Raw genomic sequence first — 21,746 nt, 5'->3', positions numbered from 1 at the left:
GACAGACTCAACAGTGTAACTTTTTCACTTTCTGTTAAGGGTGGCAAAGGATAACAGTAGTAACTCACTACTGTACAGTCATATACGTAATAAGTCTGTCTGATTCTCTGCCTTCTTGGGACACGTCTCCCTCGTAAGAGATTTTTCTTACCTCAATGGGATCGACCTGTATAAAGGCTAAATAAATCCATTGCAGGTAAACTGGGCCAGAACTGGACTAATAAACACAATATGCCGACGAACGTTTGAAAGCAGCAGGTGGACCTTCTATATCGGCTCTGACCAGAACATCAGTCGATAAAGAAACATGTGAGTCTGCTTTCTAGGCGTCTCAATTAGCATCCCAATCAACAGCAGCTAATTGTCTCTATGCTACAGTGAACATCTCATTGACAGCTAATGGGACTTCACACAATTATAATTTAACCATGACTCATGAATCACACATTTAATAACCATTATGTCTGAGTCCCAAATGAGACTCTGTTCCCTATGTAGTGCGCTACTTCTGACCAAGCCCCATAGAGCTCTGGTCCAAAGTAATATACAGAATAGGGTCTCATTTGGGGATACAGGCTGTCTTTTCCAAAGATTTTCTGCTGGAGGCCTGTAATGACAACACACAGTTAGTGCTAAGTGATCATTTTATTTAGTTGCAGTAGTCTATGCCCCGGGATTTTTGCAACTGCAGTCATTGTCAATAAATATAATTCTCACATGGGCATTCCTAGTATCTAGGTGGGCGAGGGCAGTGTAGAGTGCAATTGTGGTTGCGCAGTCTTTGGATCTGTTGGAGCGGTATGCAAATTGGAGTGGGTCTAGGGTTTCTGGGATGATGGAGTTGTGTGCCATAACCAGCCTTTCAAAGCACTTCATGATTACAGATGTGAGTGCTACAGGGCATTAGTCATTGTGGCAGGTAGCTTTAGAGTTCTTGGGAACAGGAATGATGGTGGTCAGCTTGAGACACGTAGGGATTACAGACTGGGACAAGGAGAGTTTGAAAAGGACTGTGAATATACCTACCAGCATGTTCTGCGCATGCTCTGAGAACGCGTCCCGGAATACCATCTGACCCTGCAGCCTTACCAGTGTTGACCTGATTAAAAACCTTACACAAGTCGGACTCAGAGGGCGAGATCACCCAGTCCCCTTGGTCAGTGGAGGCCCTCATGCACGACTCGGTGTAGTTTTTGTCCTAGCGTGCATTAAAATGTATTGAGATCGTCTGGTAGAGAGACATCGTTGGACAGATATACGGCTGGGTCTTGTAGTGCACTCCTCTTGACCAGGGCCCATAGGGAATCGGGAGCTATTTGGGATGCAGACATACTCGCAAAGGCTATTACCTCAGGCTAACTAGCGCTGGTAATTCCAATATGTATGGAAAACATAACATAGATTATGGGTGTAGGACAATAACTTAAAGGTACTATCATTAAATGAGTTGCATTTCAATAATTGTCTGAGAGGAAAATGAACAGTTTACAGAGATTAATTGGGCAATCTTTTCTCACAGCAGTCTGCCCCTTTCTTCCTCAACCATCTCTCCATCTCCTCCATTTAGTTTTTCCTTCCCAGCCCCACAGTCTATCTTTATGCGCCTCATCAATGTGTCAGTGTGTTTAATTTCCCCAGATCCCTGTGTGTAGTACCTAACTCCAGCCTTCTCAGGGGCTACTACAGTAGCCCAGGTCTGGATGATGACATTATTTTACTATAGGCCTACCAGATACTGACATAGGCCTATCAGACAATGTCATAGCCCTACCAGGAACTACACTGCCTGCCTGCTGAGGGTAAATATATGTATATCTGGAGATCTAGTATTATTTGTCAGGGGGTACTGATACAGACTGCCTTGTATTTATTGCCTATTTAATAGACTTAATATTACTACTGAAAGGAGAGAGAGAGAAACATCTATGTCACGAGCCCCCACTATGGTACTTACAGCATTCTGCAATTACCTTATGTAAATCCTGGCCTGCTATTTAAAATGCATTGAATTTCCATGGAAAATGATCCACCACTGCCGCTTGAACCTCGTTAATAACGGTGACAAGCCAGATGACATTTGGAATACTTACAAGCTTACATAGCATTGCAAACACTTCCTTCGGCACCTCGCTTTCTAATTCTCTCTCCCGCTTCCACACTCTGTGACCACACATTTACAAAAAGGATCACTTTGAATGAAGTACTCCGGCAAATTAGTTATTTTTTTAAGTGAATGGGTTTTCCTGCAAAAGACCGACTAGGAAGTGTTCAATCTTTGATCATGCGGCGAGCTTGAAGTGGAGTGCACTGGCTCTCGCAAACATCAATGAAATAGGTTTAAATTCCACCTTCTATTAGCTCATAGACTATTCGCTCGTAGACTGCACTATTGTCAAGGGCAGATTGGACCGGCAGTGAATTCCTGCATAAACTAAATCACTGTGTGGAGCTGACCATTGAATATGGATCATACAACATCCAAAGGTGTATATTGTAGACAAAAATGTTACTCAGTTACAACACAGTAATTTATGAATCTTGGCCTAGGAAAAGGTTTGACAGGTTATTTTGATGCACAAATCAAATCAAATGTTATTAGTCACATGCGCCGAATACAACCTTATAGTGAAATACTTACTTACGAGCCCCTAACCAACAATGCAGTTAAAAAAAAAATACAGATAAGAAATAAAAGTAAGAAGTAATTAAAGAGCAGCAGTAAAATAACAATAACGAGACAATGTACAGGGGGGGGGGTACCGATACAGAGTCAATGTGCGGGGGCACCGGTTAGTTGAGGTAATATGTACATGTAGGTAGAGTTATTAAGGTGACTATGCATAGATGATAACAACAGAGAGTAGCAGCAGTGTAAAAGAGGGGGGGGGGGGCAATGCAAATAGTCTGGGTAGCCATTTGATTAGGTGTTCAGGAGTCTTATGGCTTGGGGGTAGAAGCTGTTTAGAAGCCTCTTGGATCTAGACCTGGTGCTCCGGTACCGCTTGCTGTGCGGAAGCAGAGAGAACAGTCTATGACTAGGGTGGCTGGGGTCTTTAACAATTTGTAGGGCCTTCCTCAGGAAGCTTGGCCCCAGTGATGTACTGGGCCATTCACACTACTCTCTGTAGTGCCTTGCGGTCGGAGGCCGAGCAGTTGCCATACCAGGCAGTGATGCAACCAGTACCTTTTGAGGATCTGAGGACCCATGCCAAATCTTTTCAGTCTCAGTCACGACTTTCTTGGTGTGCATGGACCATGTTAGTTTGTTGGTGATGTGGACACCATGGAACTTGAAGCTCCCAACCTGCTCCACTACAGCCCCATCGAAGATAATAGGGGCGTGCTCTGTCCTCTTTTTCCTGTAGTCCAATCATCTCCTTTGTCTTGATCATGTTGAGGGAGAGGTTGTTGTCCTGGCACCACATGGCTAGGTCTCTGACCTCCTCCCTATAGGCAGTCTTGTCGTTGTCGGTGATCAGGCCGTGTCTTCGGCAAACTTAATGATGGTGTTGGAGTCGTGCCTGGCTGTGCAGTCATGAGTGAACAGGGAGTACAGAAGGGGACTGTGCACGCACCCCTGAGGGGCCCCTGTGTTGAGGATCAGTGTGGGGGGTGTGTTGTTACCTACCCTTACCACCTGTGGGTGGCCCGTCAGGAAGTCCAAGATCCAGTTGTAGAGGGAGATGTTTAGTCCCAGGGTGCTTAGCTTATTGATTAGCTTTGAGGGCACTAAAAAGCTGAGCTGTAGTCAATGAATAGCATTCTCACATAGGTGTTTCTTTTGTCCAGGTGGGAAAGGGCAGTGTGGAGTGCAATAGAGATTGCATCATCTGTGGATTTGTATGCAAATTGCAGTGGGTCTAGGGTTTCTGGGACAATGGAGTTGATATGAGCCATGAGCAGCCTTTCAAAGCACTTCATGGCTTCATGGCTTGGTAGTCATTTAGGCAAGTTACCTTAGTGTTCTTGGGCACAAGTACTATGGTGGTCTGCTTAAAACATGTTGGTATTATAGACTCAGACAGGGTGAGGGCGAAAATGTCAGTGAAGACATTTGCCAGTTGGTCAGCGCATTTTCACAGTACACGTCATGGTAATCCGTCTGGCCTTGCGGCCTTGTGAATGTTGACCTGTTTAAAGGTCTTACTCACATCGGCTGCGGAGAGCGTGATCACACAGTCGTCCAGAACAGCTGATGCGCTCATGCATGTTTCAGTGTTATTTGCCTCGATGCGAGCATAGAAGTGGTTTAGCTCGTCTGGTAGGCTTGTGTCACTGGGCAGCTCTCGTCTGTGCTTCCCTTTTTTTAGCCTGTAATAGTTTGCAGGCCCTGCCACATCCGACGAGTGTCAGAGCCGGTGTAGTACGAGTCGATCTTAATCCTGTATTGACACTTTGCTTGTTTGATGGTTCGTCAGAGGGCATAGCGGGATTTCTTATAAGCTTCCGGGGTAGAGTCCCACTCCTTGAAAGCTCCTGCTCTAGCCTTTGGCTCAGTGTATTTGTTGCCTGTAATCCATAGCTTCTGGTTGGGGTATGTACGTACGGTCACTGTGGGGACGACGTCATCGATGCACTTATTGATGAAGCCAATGACTGATGTTGGTGTACTCCTCAATTCCATCGGAGGAATCACGGAACAATACTACACACAATGACACACTGCCTATCAACACAGAGAGAACGTGTGAGAACACGTGTCCTCTTATTTATCTACAGTACCCTGGACAAATGGTGCCTCCTGTTCCTTTGCAGTTGATGACACCTGTTCTGGACTTATGCAGTCAGAGTGAGCTGGTGATGTAGATACCATCAGTAATGTTATTGGAGTCCAACAGAAGGTAAATGATATCATTTCACCCATCTCTCTCTCCCCCTCCAAGCACCAGGCATGGCTAATGTTAGAGATGGATGCATGGGGGCCAGTGGCACATCGCTCCTCGTAACTGTCAACGAACCTGCTCCTCTGGTGTGAAATACAGCCCTCTGTTTGCTGTTATATATTGGTCTGTTAAAGCAGTTCATTTGTCAAATAAAATGTCCTCTGACTTGGTATGCAAGTGGTGTTTTTATGCTCTTGTCAAACAAATGTCATGGAATTTGGACGGTTGACATGTTTGAGGCATGCCATCTGTCATTCCTCAAATTCTTCATTTTTTTGGGGTATAAATCAAACAGAATAATTCCTCATTGAAAAAGATCCAGGGAACAGGAGGGATGAAGCCAATCTTTTCCTGAGCACAGAGATTAATTATGCTAATTAATGCCTATCCATCGCCATTTGAAAAAACATAAATACTAGCTGAGAAAATGTGGGTAGAAATGCAGTAGGTAACGTCCACACTGACTGACTCAAGCAGCCCAGAAAAGCCTCTCCCAACCCCCCTGCTCCTGTCCTGACACTAGCAGCCCAGAAAAGCCTCTCCCAACCCCCCTGCTCCTGTCCTGACACTAGCAGCCCAGAAAAGCCTCTCCCAACCCCCCTGCTCCTGTCCTGACACTAGCAGCCCACCTGCATAAAGAAAAGACTAAAACACTGAGGTGACATCAATGATTCATGGCTCATAATGGACAGCCCCATACCTCATCCCCTACAGGCCCTGTGAGAGGGAGATCAGGGGCTGTTCTGGAACCACACAGGACCAGATAGAAAAACACCAGCAGCATATGGCGCATTTCACTTCAAACACTCACCCTGGGACTCTGTGTTGCATCTCAAATCGCACCCTATTCCCTACATAGTGCTCTACTTTTGACCTGTCGCCGTAGGACTCTGGTCAAAAGAAGCGCAATATGTAGGGAATAGGGTGCCACAGCCTTGGCTTGTAGCCTTCCACACTGTGGTCTGCTAGTCATGAATTATAGAAATGAGCTAATTGTTTTCTCATTTGGAAATTCAGGGGCCTGGCCCTCAATTCTCCACCTGTTTTTTAATAGCCTCTGTGCAGTGGTTGGTACATGACTCAATAGGACCTACCAGTACGTCATTCTGACATTTTTTCCAAATCAGAGGTGGTCCACTTTTTATCAAAACGGAGCAGGGGCAAAGTTTAAAAGCGGACCTCAGATCATGAATGAACACATACAGGTAACTGCCAAAATAAAGTATACTCCTACATAAAGTGTCTAAACAGGGTGTTAGGCTACTAAGAGCCGCCAGAACAGCTTCAATGCACCTTGGCATAGATTCTAAAGTGTCTGGAACTCTATTGGAGGGATGCGACACCATTCTTCCACAAGAAATTCCATCATTTGGCGTTTTGTTGATTGTGGTAGAAAACACTGTCTCAGGTGCCACTCCAGAATATCCCACAAGTGTTCAATTGGGTTGAGACCTGGGGACTGAGACAGACACACACACACACACACACACACACACACACACACACACACACACACACACACACACACACACACACACACACACACACACACACACACACACACACACACACACACACACACACACACACACACACACACACACACACACACACACACACACACACACACACACACACACACACACACACACATATACATTTTTTGGGGGTTTGGCGGATGCCAGGAGAACGCTACATGTCCCAATGTATAGTGCCAAATGTAAAGTTTTGTGGAGGAGGAATAATGGTCTGGGGCTGTTTCATGGTTCGGCCTAGGCCCCTTAGTTTGGGAAATCTTAATGTTACAGCATACAATGACATTCTAGACGATTCGTTGCTGCCAACTTTGTGGCAACAGTTTGGGGAAGGCCCTTTCCTGTTTCAGCATGACAATGCCCCTGTGCACAAAGCGAGGTTCATACAGGAATGGTTTGTCGAGATCGGTGTGGAAGATCTTGACTGGCCTGCACAGAGCACTGACCTCAACCCCATCGAACACCTTTGGGATGAATTGGAACGCCGACTGTGAGCCAGGCCTAATCGCCCAACATCGCCCAAACTCACTAATGCTCTTGTGGCTGAATGGAAGCAAGTCCCCACAGCAATGTTCCAACACCTAGTGGAAAGCCTTCCGAGAAGAGTGGAGGCTGTTATAGCAGCAAAGGAGGAACCAACGCCATATTAATAATGCCCACAATTTTGGAATGAGATGTTCACGAGAGTGTCCACATACTTTTGATCATTAAGTGCATATGGCCCTAAGCATGATGGGATGCTTGCTTAGCGAGTACCACTTCCTCCCATTTCGGCCCATATCTGGCTGGAACACGTGACCGCCGTTAGCTAATGAGGCGACGTGAGCGGGACACTTAAGTCTGTGGAGTACGTTTCACACATTCCCAGGAACAGAGAAGAAGCCATCTGACATTAGAGGTAGCATGTTAGCACGAATGTGATCTGACAATTCCCGCAGACTTTGTGTGTGTGAAGGAGAACAAGGTGTTCTGATTAATTTGGGAGATGGAGGAGATGGCTGTTTTACAACCTCTCATTAATGTTCTCCTATAGAATCTAGTACAGTAGCTTGCACATACACATGCGCGTGCACGCACACACACACTAGCAAAACCTGTTAGCATGAATTCCCCTGATGGAGTCCCTGGCTCTGGCGAGTTAGATACTAATTAGGCCATCTTGATGAGCGTTTTGAACATGCTGTTTAGGAGAAACCTATTTAATAATTAATAGTGTGTCTGTGTGTGTTAGCTAGCCAGGAACCTCAAATAAACCCAAAACAAACCCGAGTAGTTCAACTATCTTGTAATACTTCAACAATCACTGCACCTGGTACTCGACTTCAATCTCTCCTGCCCTCTATGCCGCTCCTTGATTCAGAAACAAGACAATATTGATTCCAGAAAAATGCAGAAGCACTCTCTCTCAATTCCCTGGGCTTGTATCCTGCCATCCTCGCTCTCTCTCTCTATTCTCTCTCTTTTGGCCTCCCCTCCCTCTCTTGGCCTCCCCTCCCTCTCTCTATCTTTTGGCCTCCCCTCCCTCTCTCTCTCTTTTGGCCTCCCCTCCCTCTCTCTTCCCTCTCTCTCTTTTGGCCTCCCCTCCCTCTCTCTCTCAGCCACAGGTAAGCTATTCTCTTTTGTGGCCACATGCGCTGCTTGCCAACTCTCTCATAAGCTCATTGCGTTTAGCCTCCGTTGTCGTCTTAATTCATTAGCTCACACATTTTTTTTACGGACATATATAAATTGCGTTTACATCACTGCCAGGGAACTACGCAGGCAAAGTGGGTCGATCATATATTATGTTGATCCTCCTTGGCTCCAGTTAAACCTATACATTACATTTGAGTTTGTCGCAACGCAGCGCAGCCCTGGCAGAGCCTGGTATAAGAGGCATAATTCTTCTTTGTTGTGCTGTCATGAGTCTAATCTCTCCACAGGGACACCAGCTCTGCTGTCACTGGCTGGCTGCAGGGTGGATGGAGAGATGGAGAGATCTGTAATGAAGGGGTAGTATGAGGAATGCGGGGAACGAGGGATGAGTAATCGAGGGATATGAGAGCTAGAGTACCCACACATTGTTCTCTACTTCTTTCAGAGAGACGGAGAGACTTCCACTAAATTTAGGCCTTACACTACGTGCTTTTAGAATCTGCCACCACCGTCACAATGACATCGCCCAGTTTTTATATCCACTCGGAATCCGACATTCTGCATCCCACCCCCTTCTTCCTCCTCATCCTGAATGGAATGTTTCTAAACTGAAAGCCCCACAAACCTTAAGATGGCTACTAATAAGGAAAGGCCATGAAATCGCTGGACTGAGTCAGTATGCCGTCACTCCGTTCCTTTGTTACTGTACAACCAGGGATGTTGCTTTGGACATGAAAAGATAAATACAACCATTTCATTCTCGCTCAATATGGTGTAGGTTTATCTGTGATTGATAAATAACTTTATTGGTCACAACAACTTCTTCCTAAAAACCTACCAGAGAACCAACTACCTTTTAGCATCGGTCCTCCTCCCTGCAATGTCTTAACCTCACCACTAGGGGACAGTGAAGAACACATTTTAGCCATCATCTCCAGTCAGATGCAGATGCTTCTTTCTCAATACCTGCCTCGGGCTGTGCTGTTGTTTATTCTCCTCGGATTACTTTCCTCAAACCTCCGTCCTCCTCCGCAACTGAGACAGAGCTTGCGACCCAAATTGCACCCGATTCCATACATAGTGCACTATGTTTGACCTGAGCCCAAGGAGTGCACTAAATATGGAATAGGGTGCCATTTGAGACACCACCAGAAAGAGATGGCAGCAGTGCTCTCCAGCTAAATCCTTTCTGGTGTAGCCATGTGGGTACACAACACACCCCCTCACTGCGGTTTGGTTCAGTTCTTCTAGCAGTTCGTCAGCCATATTGATGCCAGGCGATTCATGTGATGCCAGGCCCTGATTATTGAAGGCAGGAGGAAGAGGAGGGGGGTTTGGTCCCAGGGTGGAGGCGGTGTACATGGGGAGGTTTGTTAGTGAAGTCCCTCTGGCTGTCTCTGAGGTGGAGCCTCAGCCTGCGGTAATTGATTTGTCAATCTGGGACCATCTGGTGTGTCACAGAGAGGGAGATGAGGCTCAATCTGCTCTCCTGACAGAGAGAGGGACACCGGGCCACTTTGAAAGAGCAGGGGTAGGACAAATAATAGGCACATACACACACCCGCACACACACCATTTTGCTTTTAATGCCCACCATCAGAGTTGCTATTGGTGAATCTATGCCCTGTGAAGGGATGCCCTGTGCTTTGAGATCCCCCTCTACATGCCCATGCTGGTATTGTGACCATTGTTAACAACAAGCAGCCGAATTGTCCGCCAACTCCTATCAGCCTTCTGTAGTGCGCATCACTGCACGCTCCCTGTGGCTGTGACATGGCTGGGAGGGTTACATATGGTGGGACAGGGCATGGAAGGGTATCGGAGAGAGCACCCAAACGGAAACAAACAAATGCCTTAACCCCACTACAGGCCCCTGGGAGTCTGGGGTTAGAGCTGGTCATGTGGACTCTGTGACAGGGACAGGCCCCACGTGGCCTAATGATTAGGGTTAGCTTGAGGGGACAGAGTGATATACATTGAGTGTACAAAACGTGAAAGACACATTCCTAAATTTTAGTTGCACGCCCCCTTTTGCCCTCAGAAAAGCCTCGATTCGTCGGGGGAAGGACTCTACAAGCTGTCAAAAGCATTCCACAGGTATACTGGCCCATGTTGACTCCAATGCTTCCCACAGTTGTGTGAAGTTGGCTGTATGTCCTTTGGGTGGTGGGCCATGCTTGATACACAGGATAAATCCTTTAACCTGTCTCCTTCTTTTCCTCTACACTGATTTGAAATGGATTTAACAAGTGACTTCAATAAGGGATCATAGCTTTTACCTGGATTCACCTGGTCTGTCATGGAAAGAGCATTTGTCCTTATTGTTTTGTTCACTTAGTGCCTTGCAAAAGTATTCAGACCCGTTGGTTTTTCTTCACATTTCATTTTGTTGCAAAGTGGTATTAAAATAGATTTAATAGAAAAAAAGTAAATAAAATACACAAAATACACAAAATAAAAATGTGTAAGATTAATTTTAAAAATCTAATCAGATCAAAAGTTATATGTACTCTGTGTGAAATAATAGGGGTTGATATGATTTTTAAATGACTAACCCTTCCTCTGTCCCCCCTACATACAACATCTGTAAGGTCCCTCAGTCAAGTATTGAGTTTCAAGAACAGATTCAACTACAGGAATGCTATTTTTGGCCTACATGCAAAGCCTTATGTTTGGGGCAAATCCAATACAACACATCCTCCTTATTTTTAAGCATGATAGTGGCTGTATCATGGTATGTGTATGCTTGACACTGGGGAGTTTTTCAGGATAAAAATTAACAGGATAGGGCTAAGCACAGGCACACACAAGGTCAAATCTACACTGGCTGCTTACCAAGAAGACACTGCATGTTCTTAAATTGCCAAGTTACAGCTTTTTAATTTTAATTGTATTTTTACATTTCACCTTTATTCAACCAATTAGGCCAGTTGAGAACAAGTTCTCATTTAGAACTGCGTCCTGGCCAAGATGAAGCAAAGCAGTGCAACCAAAAACAACAACACAGAGTTACACATAAACAAACCTACAGTCAATAACACATAGAAAAGTAAAATAGAGAAACATCTATTTACAGTGTGTGCAGATGCAGGGAGGTAGGCAATAAATAGGCCATAGACATAAAATAAATTCAACTTAGCATTAATACTGGAGTGATAGATGTGCAGATGATGATATGCAAGTAGAGATACTGGGGTGCAAAAGAACAAGAGGGTAAGTAATAATATGGGGATGGGGTAGTTGGGTGGGCTATTTACAGATTGGCTGATACAAGGTACAGTGATCGGTAAGCTGCTCTGACAGCTGATGCTTAAAGTTAGAGAGGGACATACAGTGGGGAGAACAAGTATTTGATACACTGCCGATTTTGCAGGTTTTCCTACTTACAAAGCATGTAGAGGTCTGTAATTTTTTTTATCATAGGTACACTTCAACTGTGAGGGACGGAATCTAAAACAAAAATCCAGAAAATCACATTGTATGATTTTTAAGTAATTAATTAGCATTTTATTGGATGACATAAGTATTTGATACATCAGAAAAGCAGAACTTAATATTTGGTACAGAAACCTTTGTTTGCAATTACAGAGATCATACGTTTCATGTAGTTCTTGACCAGGTTTGCACACACTGCAGCAGGGATTTTGGCCCACTCCTCCATACAGACCTTCAGGTTTCGGGGCTGTCGCTGGGCAATACGGACTTTCAGCTCCCTCCAAAGATTTTCAGTCTGGAGACTGGCTAGGCCACTCCAGGACCTTGAGATGCTTCTTACTCCTTAGTTGCCCTGGCTGTGTGTTTCGGGTCGTTGTCATGCTGGAAGACCCAGCCACGACCCATCTTCAATGCTCTTACTGAGGGAAGGAGGCTATTGGCCAAGATCTCGAGATACATGGCCCCATCCATCCTCCTCTCAATACGGTGCAGTCGTCCTGTCGCCTTTGCAGAAAAGCATCCCCAAAAGAATGATGTTTCCACCTCCATGCTTCACGGTTGGGATGGTGTTCTTGGGGTTGTACTCATCCTTCTTGTTTCTGTTTGATTGAATGTGTGGACCGGTGTCTTTTATACAGGTAATGAGTTCAAACAGGTGCAGTTAATACAGGTAATGAGTTGAGAACTAACCGGTCTGTGAGAGCCGGAATTCTTACTGGTTGGTAGGTGATCAAATACTTATGTCATGCAATAAAATGCAAATTAATTACTTACAAATCATGCAATGTGATTTTCTGTATTTTTGTTTTAGATTCAGTCTCTCACAGTTGAAGTGTACCTATGATAAAAATGACAGACCTCTACATGCTTTGTAAGTAGGAAAACCTACAAAATCGGCAGTGTATCAAATACTTGTTCTCCCCACTGTATAAGACTCCAGCTTCAGTGATTTTTGCAATTCGTTCCAGTCATTGGCAGCAGAGAACTGGAAGGAAAGGCGTTGTTGGCTTTGGGGATGACCAGTGAAATATACCTGCTCGAGCGTGTGCTACGGGTTGGAGTTGCTATGGTGACCAGTGAGCTGAGATAAGGTGGGGCTTTACCTAGCAAAGACTTATAGATGACCTGGAGTCAGTGGGTTTGGCGACGAATATGTAGCGAGGGCCAGCCAACAAGAGCATACAGGTTGCAGTGGTGGGTAGTATATGGGGCTTTGGTGACAAAACGGATGGCACTATGATCGACTACATTATATTTGCTGAGTAGAGTGTTGGAGGATATTTTGAAAATTACATTGCCGAAGTCAAGGAATGGCAGGATAGTCAGTTTTACGAGGGTGTGTTTGGCAGCATGAGTGAAGAAGGATTTGTTGGGAAATAGGAAGCATATTCTAGATATAATTTTGGATTGGAGATGCTTAATGTGAGTCTGGAAGGAGAGTTTACAGTCTAACCAGACACCTAGGCATTTGTAGTTGTCCACATATTCTAGATAAGAACCGTGCACAGTAGTGATGCTAGTCGGGCGGGCGGGTGCGGGCAGCAATTGGGTGAAAAGAGCATGCACTTAGTTTGACTAGCACTTAAAAGCAGTTGGAGGCCACGGAAGGAGTGTTGTATGGCGTTTAAGCTCATTTAGAGGTTTGTTAGCACTGTGTCCAAAGAAGGGCCAGATGTATATAGAATGGTGTTGTTGTGTCTTTACTATCATTAAACTGAAGACTTATAGTTTTTATCAAAGATTCTCTGTAATTAGTATTACGCGAATAAACTGATTAATCATGTAACTGTAATTAACTAGGAAGTCGGGGCACCAAGGAAAATATTCAGATTAGAAAGTTATAATTTCCCAATCTGATCAATTAGTCTTCGAATTAATGAATTATTTATTTCACCTCACGTTAGTCTCATTCCAAACGTTGTAAACTGTTGGTTATCTGCACGAACCCAGTCTTCACTATGAGTCATCCATATGTCAATTGTCTTAAATCATTTATTTATTAACTAACTAAACAATGACAGAAGTGCACACACAAACAAACAAAGTAAATATGGTTACAAGAAATGATAGGGAAATGTGCCCTAGTCGGCTAAACCGGCATGGCGGCTTGTTAGACAAAAGGGAAGTGGGGGTCGACTAAGAAGTACCTACAGAGTTAATAATTATAACATTTGAAATGCTAATCCTTTACACATGAACGCTCACTCATTCGGGAACAATTGCAATCAATATATATATTTACGCTCAGTGTGTCGTCTTGATCGCTGTTGAAAAGTTTGTTTCTTTTGTAGAATTGTCCGTCTCTCTCTCTCTCTCTGTCGTGGTTATAGTGAATAGTTCAGAGTGACATTCATTCATTCATGTTGTTGTAGAATGGATGTTTCGGCGGTTGTCGTTCTTCGCGTTCAATGATACCGTATTCCTAGCTGCAGACTAGTAATTAATATCAAAGACTTGTTCTTATTCTGTCGGTATCAATAGTCTAAGAGTTTAACCACGTGGTATGGTTAAAATATTCAGCAATGGTCTGAAACTTTGTCCTCCTGTGATTGAGAGAAACATGGTCTACTTGAGGAATTCTCAAGATTGGGGTTTTATTCGGAATTGCAGAAAAGGGGCTGTCCCAGGATGCCTGACCCTAACTGGGCTCATGGGCAGTCCTCTGATTTAGTTCAACTCAAAAGGGAATTCGAGTTTCCTTCATTAAACAGTCCAAAATCACATTACACAATTTTACAAACAGTATCATACTCACTCATTAATCTTATACAACAATTAGATGTAAACCTCATATCTGTGGCTATTATATAAACAGCGTTATGGTAATGTGGCCGCACCGTCTCCCATGAGATTCCCCAAGTTGTAACAAATGGACCAGTTCGTAGCTGGATTCTTCACCGACCTTTTATACCTTCTCCGGAACGTAAACGTTGTTCGGACATCAAGTTCTGTTTTTTTATTTTATTTTTATTTATCCGTTATTTTACCAGGTACACCAGGTCATAGTTGAAGTGTACCTATGATGAAAATTACAGGCCTCTCTCATCTTTTTAAGTGGGAGAACTTGCACAATTGGTGGCTGACTAAATACTTTTTGGCCCCACTGTGAGTTGACTGAGAACACCTCTGTGAGGTGGAAGAAATTCCTTTGTTCTCTATGAAACTTCACTCTATCTCTATACTGTGTGGCCATGAGGCAGGGTCTTCCCTAGGAATTTACAACCTCACTCTGACCACAGCAGTATGGTTGTAGAAGCAGAGAGCGGGGAATGGTGCTCGCTGTACCCAAAGAGGGCAACGTCATGACAGTGTCGTCTGCGTAGAGGTGGATCAGAGAATCACCAGCAGCAAGAGCGACATCATTGATATATACATAGAAAAGAGTCGGCCCAAAAATTGAACCCTGTGGCACCCCCATTTGACACACTGAACTCTATCTGAGAAGTAGTTGGTGAACCAGGCGAGGCAGTCATTTGAGAAGCCAAGGCTGTTGAGTCTGCCGATAAGAATGCGTTGATTGACAGAGTCGAAAACCTTGGCCAAGTGGAAAGCATGGCCAGCCATAGAAAAATGCTTATTGAAATTATTGATTAGCATAGATTTATCGGTGGTGACAGTGTTTCCTATCCATGTAGTGGGCAGCTGGGAGGAGGCTCTCTCTTTCTCCATGGACTTTACAGTTTTCCAAAACATTTTGGAATTAGTGCTACAGAAAGCACATTTCTGTTTGAAAAATCTAGCCTTAGCTTTCCTAACTGACTGAGTATATTGGTTCCTGACTTCCCTGAAAGTTGCATATCATGGGGTCGATGCTAATGCAGAACGCCACTGGATGTTTTTGTGCTGGTCAAGGGCAGTCAAGTCTGGGGTGAACCAAGGGCTATATCTGTTCTTAGTTCTAAATTTTTTGAACGGGGCATGCACATTTAAGATGGTGAGGGAAGCACTTTTGAAGAGCAACCAGGCATCCTCTACTGACAGGATGAGGTCAATATCCTTCCAGGATACCCGGGCCAGGTCGATTAGAAAGGCCTCCTCGCTGAAGTGTTTTAGGGAGTGCTTGATAGTGATGATGGGTGGTCGTTTGACCGCAGACCAAATCAAATCAAATCAAATTTATTTCTATAGCCCTTCGTACATCAGCTGATATCTCAAAGTGCTGTACAGAAACCCAGCCTAAAACCCCAAACAGCAAGCAATGCAGGTGTAGAAGCCCGGTGGCTAGGAAAAACTCCCTAGAAAGGACCCATTACACACGCAGGCAATGAGGCAATGATCGCTGAGATCCTGGTTGAAGACAGCAGGGGTGTATTTGGAGTGCAAGTTGGTCAGGATGATATCTAAGAGGGTGCCCATAGTTACAGATTTAGGGTTGTACCTGGTAGACTCCTTAACAATTTGTGTGAGATTGAGGGCATCTAGCTTAGATTGTAGAACGGCTGGGGTGTTAAGCATGTCCCAGTTTAGGTCACCTAACAGTACGAACTCTGAAGATAGACGAGGGGGCGGGGGGGGGGGGCGATCAATTCACACATGGTGTCCAGGGCACAGCTGGGGGCTGAAGGGGGTCTTTAACAAGCGGCAACGGTGAGAGACTTTTGCTGGAAAGTTGGATTTTTAAAAGTATAAGCTCGAATTGTTTGGGCACAGACCTGGATAGTATGAGAGAACACTGCAGGCTATCACTGCAGTAGATTGCAACTCCGACCACTTTGTCAGTTCTATCTTGTCGGAAAATGTTATAGTTAGGGATGGAAATTTCAGGATTTTTGGTGGCCCTAAGCCAGGATTCCGACACAGCTAGGACATCTGGGTTGGCGGAGTGGGCTAAAGCAGTGAATAAAACAAACTTAGGGAGGAGGCTTCTAATGTTAACATGCATGAAACCAAGGCTTTTACGGTTACAGAAGTCAACAAATGAGAACACCTGGGGAATGGGAGTGATGCTGGGGGCTGCAGAGCCTGGGTTAACCTCTACATCACCAGAGGAACGGAGGAGGAGTAGGATAAGAGTACGGCTAAAGGCTATACGAACTGGTCGTCTCGTGCGTTCGGAACAAAGAGTAAAAGGAGCAGATTTCTGGGCGCGAAAGAATAGATTCAAGGCATAATGTACAGACAATGGTATGGTAAGGTGGGAGTACAGTGGAGGTAAGCCTAGGCATTGAGTGACGATGAGAGAGGTTTTTTCTCTTGAGGCACCATTTAAGCCAGGTGAGATCACCGCATGTGTGGGGGGTGGAACAAAAGGGCTAGCTAAGGCATATTGAGCGGGGCTGGAGGCTCTACAGTGAAATAATACAAAAATCACTAACCAAAACAACAATAGGCAAGGCATATTGACATTATGGAGAGGCATGTGTAGCCGAGTGATCATAGGGCCCAGTGAGTAGCTAGGCGAGCTGGAGGCACGGCGATTCAGACAGCTAGCAGGCTTTAATTCTGCTTGAAATACTATGGCAAGACTTGAACATTCCTGTCTTGCCATGATCCCCAACACCTTGACAGACCTTGAAGAAATGTAGAAAGAATAATAGGCAAAAGTTTCACAATCCAGTTGTGGAAATCTCTTAGAGACTGAACCAAGAACACTCACAGCTGTAATTGCTGTCAAATGTGTTTCTAACATGTAAGTACTCAGAGAGCTGAATACTTATGCAACGGCTATATTTTATAAAAATAAAAAGAGAGAAACACTGGGACAGCTTCAGACCATTCTGTTATTTCACATGTAATCCCATGACCACACACACACACGCACACACACACACGCACGCACACACACGCACACACATGCACACGCACACACGCACGTCTACAACCTTCTCATAAGGTGAAACCACAGAGACTGGCCTTACTCCCAGACACAACAACAGATAGCTCATATCCAGCCATGCCTCTCTGCTCTATCAGCAAGAAGAGTGGGAGGAAGACTGAAACTCCAGATAATGTACAAAACAACAGGTGCTGCTTTAGTGCATGGTTGACATGCTTTGATAAATGTAGAAATTCTTTCATATCTAACTGGATGGTGGTGTGCTTAACGGAGGAGAGAGAGAGAGCGAGGTAGAAAGAGAGCGCTAGAGAGAGTGAGGTAGAGAGAGAGAGCAAGACAGGCAGGCCTCAGTAGCAGCAAGGTGGACCTCTGAATTATGTAGATTGAGGAACCCCCCTTTCCTCCCTCTCACGGAAGAGTTGAGACAAAGGCCAAGGTCAGAGTTCATATGTCCGAGGCGTGATTACAAAGGGAGCGTTCAGAGCGAGAGGAGAGAGCATGACCGGAGAGGAAGAGGTGAAGCTAGAGGGTTTACTCTGCCCAAAATCTGTCCACGAAAATAAGACCAAGAAGTGAGGAATTTTTGTATGGAGGTCAATGAGAGTGTGTCAAATTTAGTCAACAAAAATGTGAATTGCTGCGTCGCTACATGGGACTTATTTGATCAAATATACATTTTGTAATGGTTATGAAGGCAATGATATAAGTGGGTGCATGTGGCATTTCGGAAACTTTATATCAAAGTTGTGCCTGTTGTTCATACACGTATCTGCCCTCTCATTGGCTAGAAAGGTAACACCTGAAATCACAACCTCTCTCCTGCCTTCCATCTTTAAGGACATTTTGAGCGGTCACGCGACCACCAGGAGGAGGGGGAAGAAAAGGTGGAGGATAGGAAGAAGGAGAGAGAGATGTTCCCGGTCAGGCTCTAAGGGAAGAATTGAAGTTTGAAACCCACCTGGAAACATACTACAGAAATACATATAGTGTGTGCAATACTCCTATAATGTGAAGAATGGATTAGTTTGGCTCGGGTCAGGGTTGGTGTTCCTCAGGGTTTTGTTGTGTCACCACTGGAGGTCTCTGTGGTGCTGTCTGTCCAGAAAGGTGTTACAGTAAAGAGTCTGTTGCTCTTTTTAAAAACTACAAAGAACTTCTTCTACATTGCGTCAAAACGATTGGGATTAGTGTATGGGAAGGGTCCACTTAAACACAGCCGAACGGCGAGCAGAAAGATGTCTGACTCTGAATGCATATGAAAAGGTTTCGATCTTCTCTTGTATTGGGATAGACCAAACCTTCACGTCACGGATACCGTAGCTGGGTTTTGTTTTTGTATGACTCTAAGGCGTAAGTTGGGATATTGTTTCCAAGCTCCATTGAAAACAGGTGCTGAGTCTAACCAGTTGTTCTTTGTCCTAGCAAGACTTTGGGGTTTTGAGAGGGGAGCCAAGCCAACACCTGCCCACATCTCTCACTGCTTCCACAGGAAAACACAAACCAGCCATTAAGAAGAATAACAACACATATAACTGTAACTTGAAAACAGAAAATGCATATTCCACTTTATATCCTTGATAATAGTCCTTTATATTGACAGTGATATATGGGCTATACTATAATCACAGCTAGCTGAAACTGTGTAAATTATGGAGGGTGGAGATGAGATGTGTGCGTTTGGTTTAACTCTGGGCACAGCTGTGCAGGGGGGGAGTCTGATGTCATGTTTAATGGGGGTCCGTGGGGATGTGGAGGGGGGAAACAGACGGGGGAGACGAAACCAGATCCCTGGCCTCCTCTGCCTTGCAACTCTGAGAGGACGACAGCGTGTAGCCACCTGCTGCATACATAGCACAGATTTGACCTCTCAGTGAGAGGAGAGAGAGAGAGAGAGAAGAGAGAGAGAGAGAGAGAGAGAGAGAGAGAGAGGCATTAGAACTCGTGTTTGTGACTCAGCACACAATCATCATTACAAAAATCTCATCTCTGAAAAAATTCTAATCATAACTCAAAAGACAGAGAGAGGGAACAGATAAAGGAACAGAGATGTATGGCTCGTTCATACCTGTGGTCTCCACGTGGTCGATGCACGTGGTGACAAAGTTGGGCACTGACGTGTTCTCCCTCTGACACAGGCTGCTCAGACTGCAGCCAAACACCTGGTCTGAGAAACAACACAGAGAGACGTCAACTTACAATGTTTGGTTACCAAGGGGTTTATCACTGCGTTTAGCTTCCTCTAGTTGAGGACAGCAGTAGGTCCATTCTCGTGAACCCATAACCAATTCTCTATCCACACCTTTAATGTATCCCTTGTCCTTGACGGCCTGGTAGGTGGGTCGGCGGGTCAGGAATTTCTTCAGCTTCATAGACGTCTTCATCGCTGAAACCATATGGAAGGAAAAATGTCTAAACAGGTACCAAGAGGGCATTTCGTGACAATACCTTCTAAGATCACTAAAAAAGAGAGAGTAGCAGAGGTCATCAAAATTGTTAAACGTTTTTAAAAACAATTCTAATAAATAAAAAATTTGGACAATGGATAAAGATACTCCAAACTTTTTAAAAAATCCATCAGATATTGACTGGATTAGAACACACATTTTACTGGCATGGACACATAACAGAGTTTAAGGATTTTGGTGGGAATTCAGGTATTACATTTATTGTACAATGGAGCTTTGTTTTCTTAGAATGCACTCATATATACATTTTGTAATGGTTTCTGGTATTTTCAATATTTTGTGCTAAAAGAAAGACAATTATGTGCCTAATTTGTGGGTGTATTTGCAACCATAAAGGGGTGGAACGGGGCTGCACCAAAAACTTGCACCAAAAACGTGCTCTGTCTGGGCCTACCTGCACTCACCTGCGCTGTCTAGACTGCCGCATTAATTGTTGTTGTCATACTTTCTGTTGCATAATTAAACAAGTGTATCAACAGCAGATACCCTTGGATGACAAATGTACACGCTTGGCTCTAGATTACACCTACCTACAGTGCATTCGGAAGTATCTAGACCCCTTGACTTTTTCCAAATGTTGTTACGTTACAGCCTTATTCTAAAATGTATTCAATTGTTTTTTCCCTCATCAATCTACACACAATACCTCATAATGACAAAGCAAAAACATTTCAGACCCTTTTCTCAGTACTTTGAAGCACCTTTGGCAGCAAATACAGCCTCAATTATTTTCGGGTATGACGCTATAAGTTTGTCACACCTGTATTTGGGGAGTTTCCCCCATTTTTCTCTGCAGATCGTCTCAAGCTCTGCCAGGTTGGATGGGGCGCGTCACTGCACAGCTATTTTCAGGTCTCTCCAGAGATGTTCGATCAGATCGGGTTCAAGTCCGGGCTCTGGATGGGCCATTCAGAGACTTATCCCGAAGCAACTCCTATTTTATCTTGGCTGTGTGTTTAGGGTCGTTGTGAGGTCCTGAGAGCTCTGGAGCTGGCTTTCATCAAGGATCTCTCTGTACATTGCTCCGTTCATCTTTCCCTCGATCCTGACTAGTCTCCCAGTCCCTGCCACTGAAAAACATCCCTACAGCATGATGATGCCACCACAATGCTTCACCGTAGGGATGGTGCTAGGTTTCCTTCAGGCATGATGCTTGGAATTCAGGCCAAAAAGTTCAATCTGGGTTTCATCAGACCAGAGAATCTTGTTTCTCATGGTCTGAGAGTCCTTTAGGTGCCTTTTGGAAAACTCCAAGCAGCTGTCATCTGCCTTTTACTGAGGAGTGGCTTCCGTCTGTCCACTGTGCCATAATGGCCTGATTGGTGGTGCCGCAGAGATGGTTGACCTTCTGGAAGGTTCTCCAATCTCCACAGAGGAAACCTAGAGCTCTGTCAGAGTGACCATCGGGTTCTTGGTCACATCCTTGACCAAGGCCCTTCTCCCCTGATTGCTTCTCCCTCTACACAATCTCAGACGAAGCTTTAGCATTCTTATAGATGCAAAGGTAAGACAATGTATTCCATAGAGTACCACAGTATAAGTCATAACACCTATAAAACCTAGCAGTCAAATAGGGAAATGATTCCAATCATTTTTCAACTGTCAATTTTTCCCATAGGGGATTTTAGAAACACTTAAAATAAGTTCTGTGTTTCGAGTCGGCTAACCCTGGTGAGACATTTTGATAACCGTGTAAATCTCTCTAGGACAAGGTGACTTTTATCAATATATTCACCCGCAAAAAAAATGTAATCCTAATTAGCTGCTAATGTGGCTATCATAAAGAACTACAAATACCATGGTAATCTGGTCGAGCCTGCTGAATCGAGGCAAAGAACTATCTAATGTTAGCTAAATGCCGTAATGAATAAAGTGGCAAAAGTTCTTTAAATGGACAATACTGTGAACTGTCTTGTGCAAGTTTTAAATTGACACAATACCTGTTTAGCAAAGGTTTCAGCTCGAGATGACGTGCAGGAGCTTGTTGACAGATGTGGTGGCCGAATATTGCTTAGAG

General features: G+C 44.5%; 1 protein-coding gene across 1 annotated transcript; it reads right to left on the bottom strand.

Annotated features, from left to right (window-relative positions):
* Positions 1 to 18,803: 18,803 nt before the first annotated feature.
* Positions 18,804 to 19,641, bottom strand: LOC149979538 (rho GTPase-activating protein 12-like). Its single transcript, XM_090189855.1, has 3 exons — positions 19,564 to 19,641; positions 19,330 to 19,428; positions 18,804 to 19,104 (listed from the first exon to the last, which is right to left on the bottom strand). Exons 1-3 carry the CDS (start codon positions 19,631 to 19,633, stop codon positions 18,992 to 18,994), a joined length of 282 nt encoding a protein of 93 aa, XP_090045981.1. The 5' UTR covers positions 19,634 to 19,641; the 3' UTR covers positions 18,804 to 18,991.
* Between the last annotated feature and the right edge of the window lie 2,105 nt (positions 19,642 to 21,746).

The sequence above is a fragment of the Oncorhynchus mykiss genome, chromosome 11, assembly GCF_057628025.1.
Source record: "Oncorhynchus mykiss isolate SJ-2025 chromosome 11, ASM5762802v1, whole genome shotgun sequence".
NCBI classification, from domain to species: Eukaryota; Metazoa; Chordata; class Actinopteri; order Salmoniformes; family Salmonidae; genus Oncorhynchus; species Oncorhynchus mykiss.
This window is presented reverse-complemented; position numbering and strand designations above follow the sequence as displayed.

What these genes read in the sequence shown, in the direction of transcription:
- LOC149979538 (XM_090189855.1), bottom strand. Translation starts at nt 19,633, where the DNA reads ATGAAGCTGAAGAAATTCCTGACCCGCCGACCCACCTACCAGGCCGTC. An exon ending in GGACAAGGGATACATTAAAG is followed by an intron (nt 19,429 to 19,563) that starts GTGTGGATAGAG and finishes GTTGTTTCTCAG; the next exon opens with ACCAGGTGTTTGGCTGCAGT. An exon ending in CGACCACGTGGAGACCACAG is followed by an intron (nt 19,105 to 19,329) that starts GTATGAACGAGC and finishes CTATGTATGCAG; the next exon opens with CAGGTGGCTACACGCTGTCG.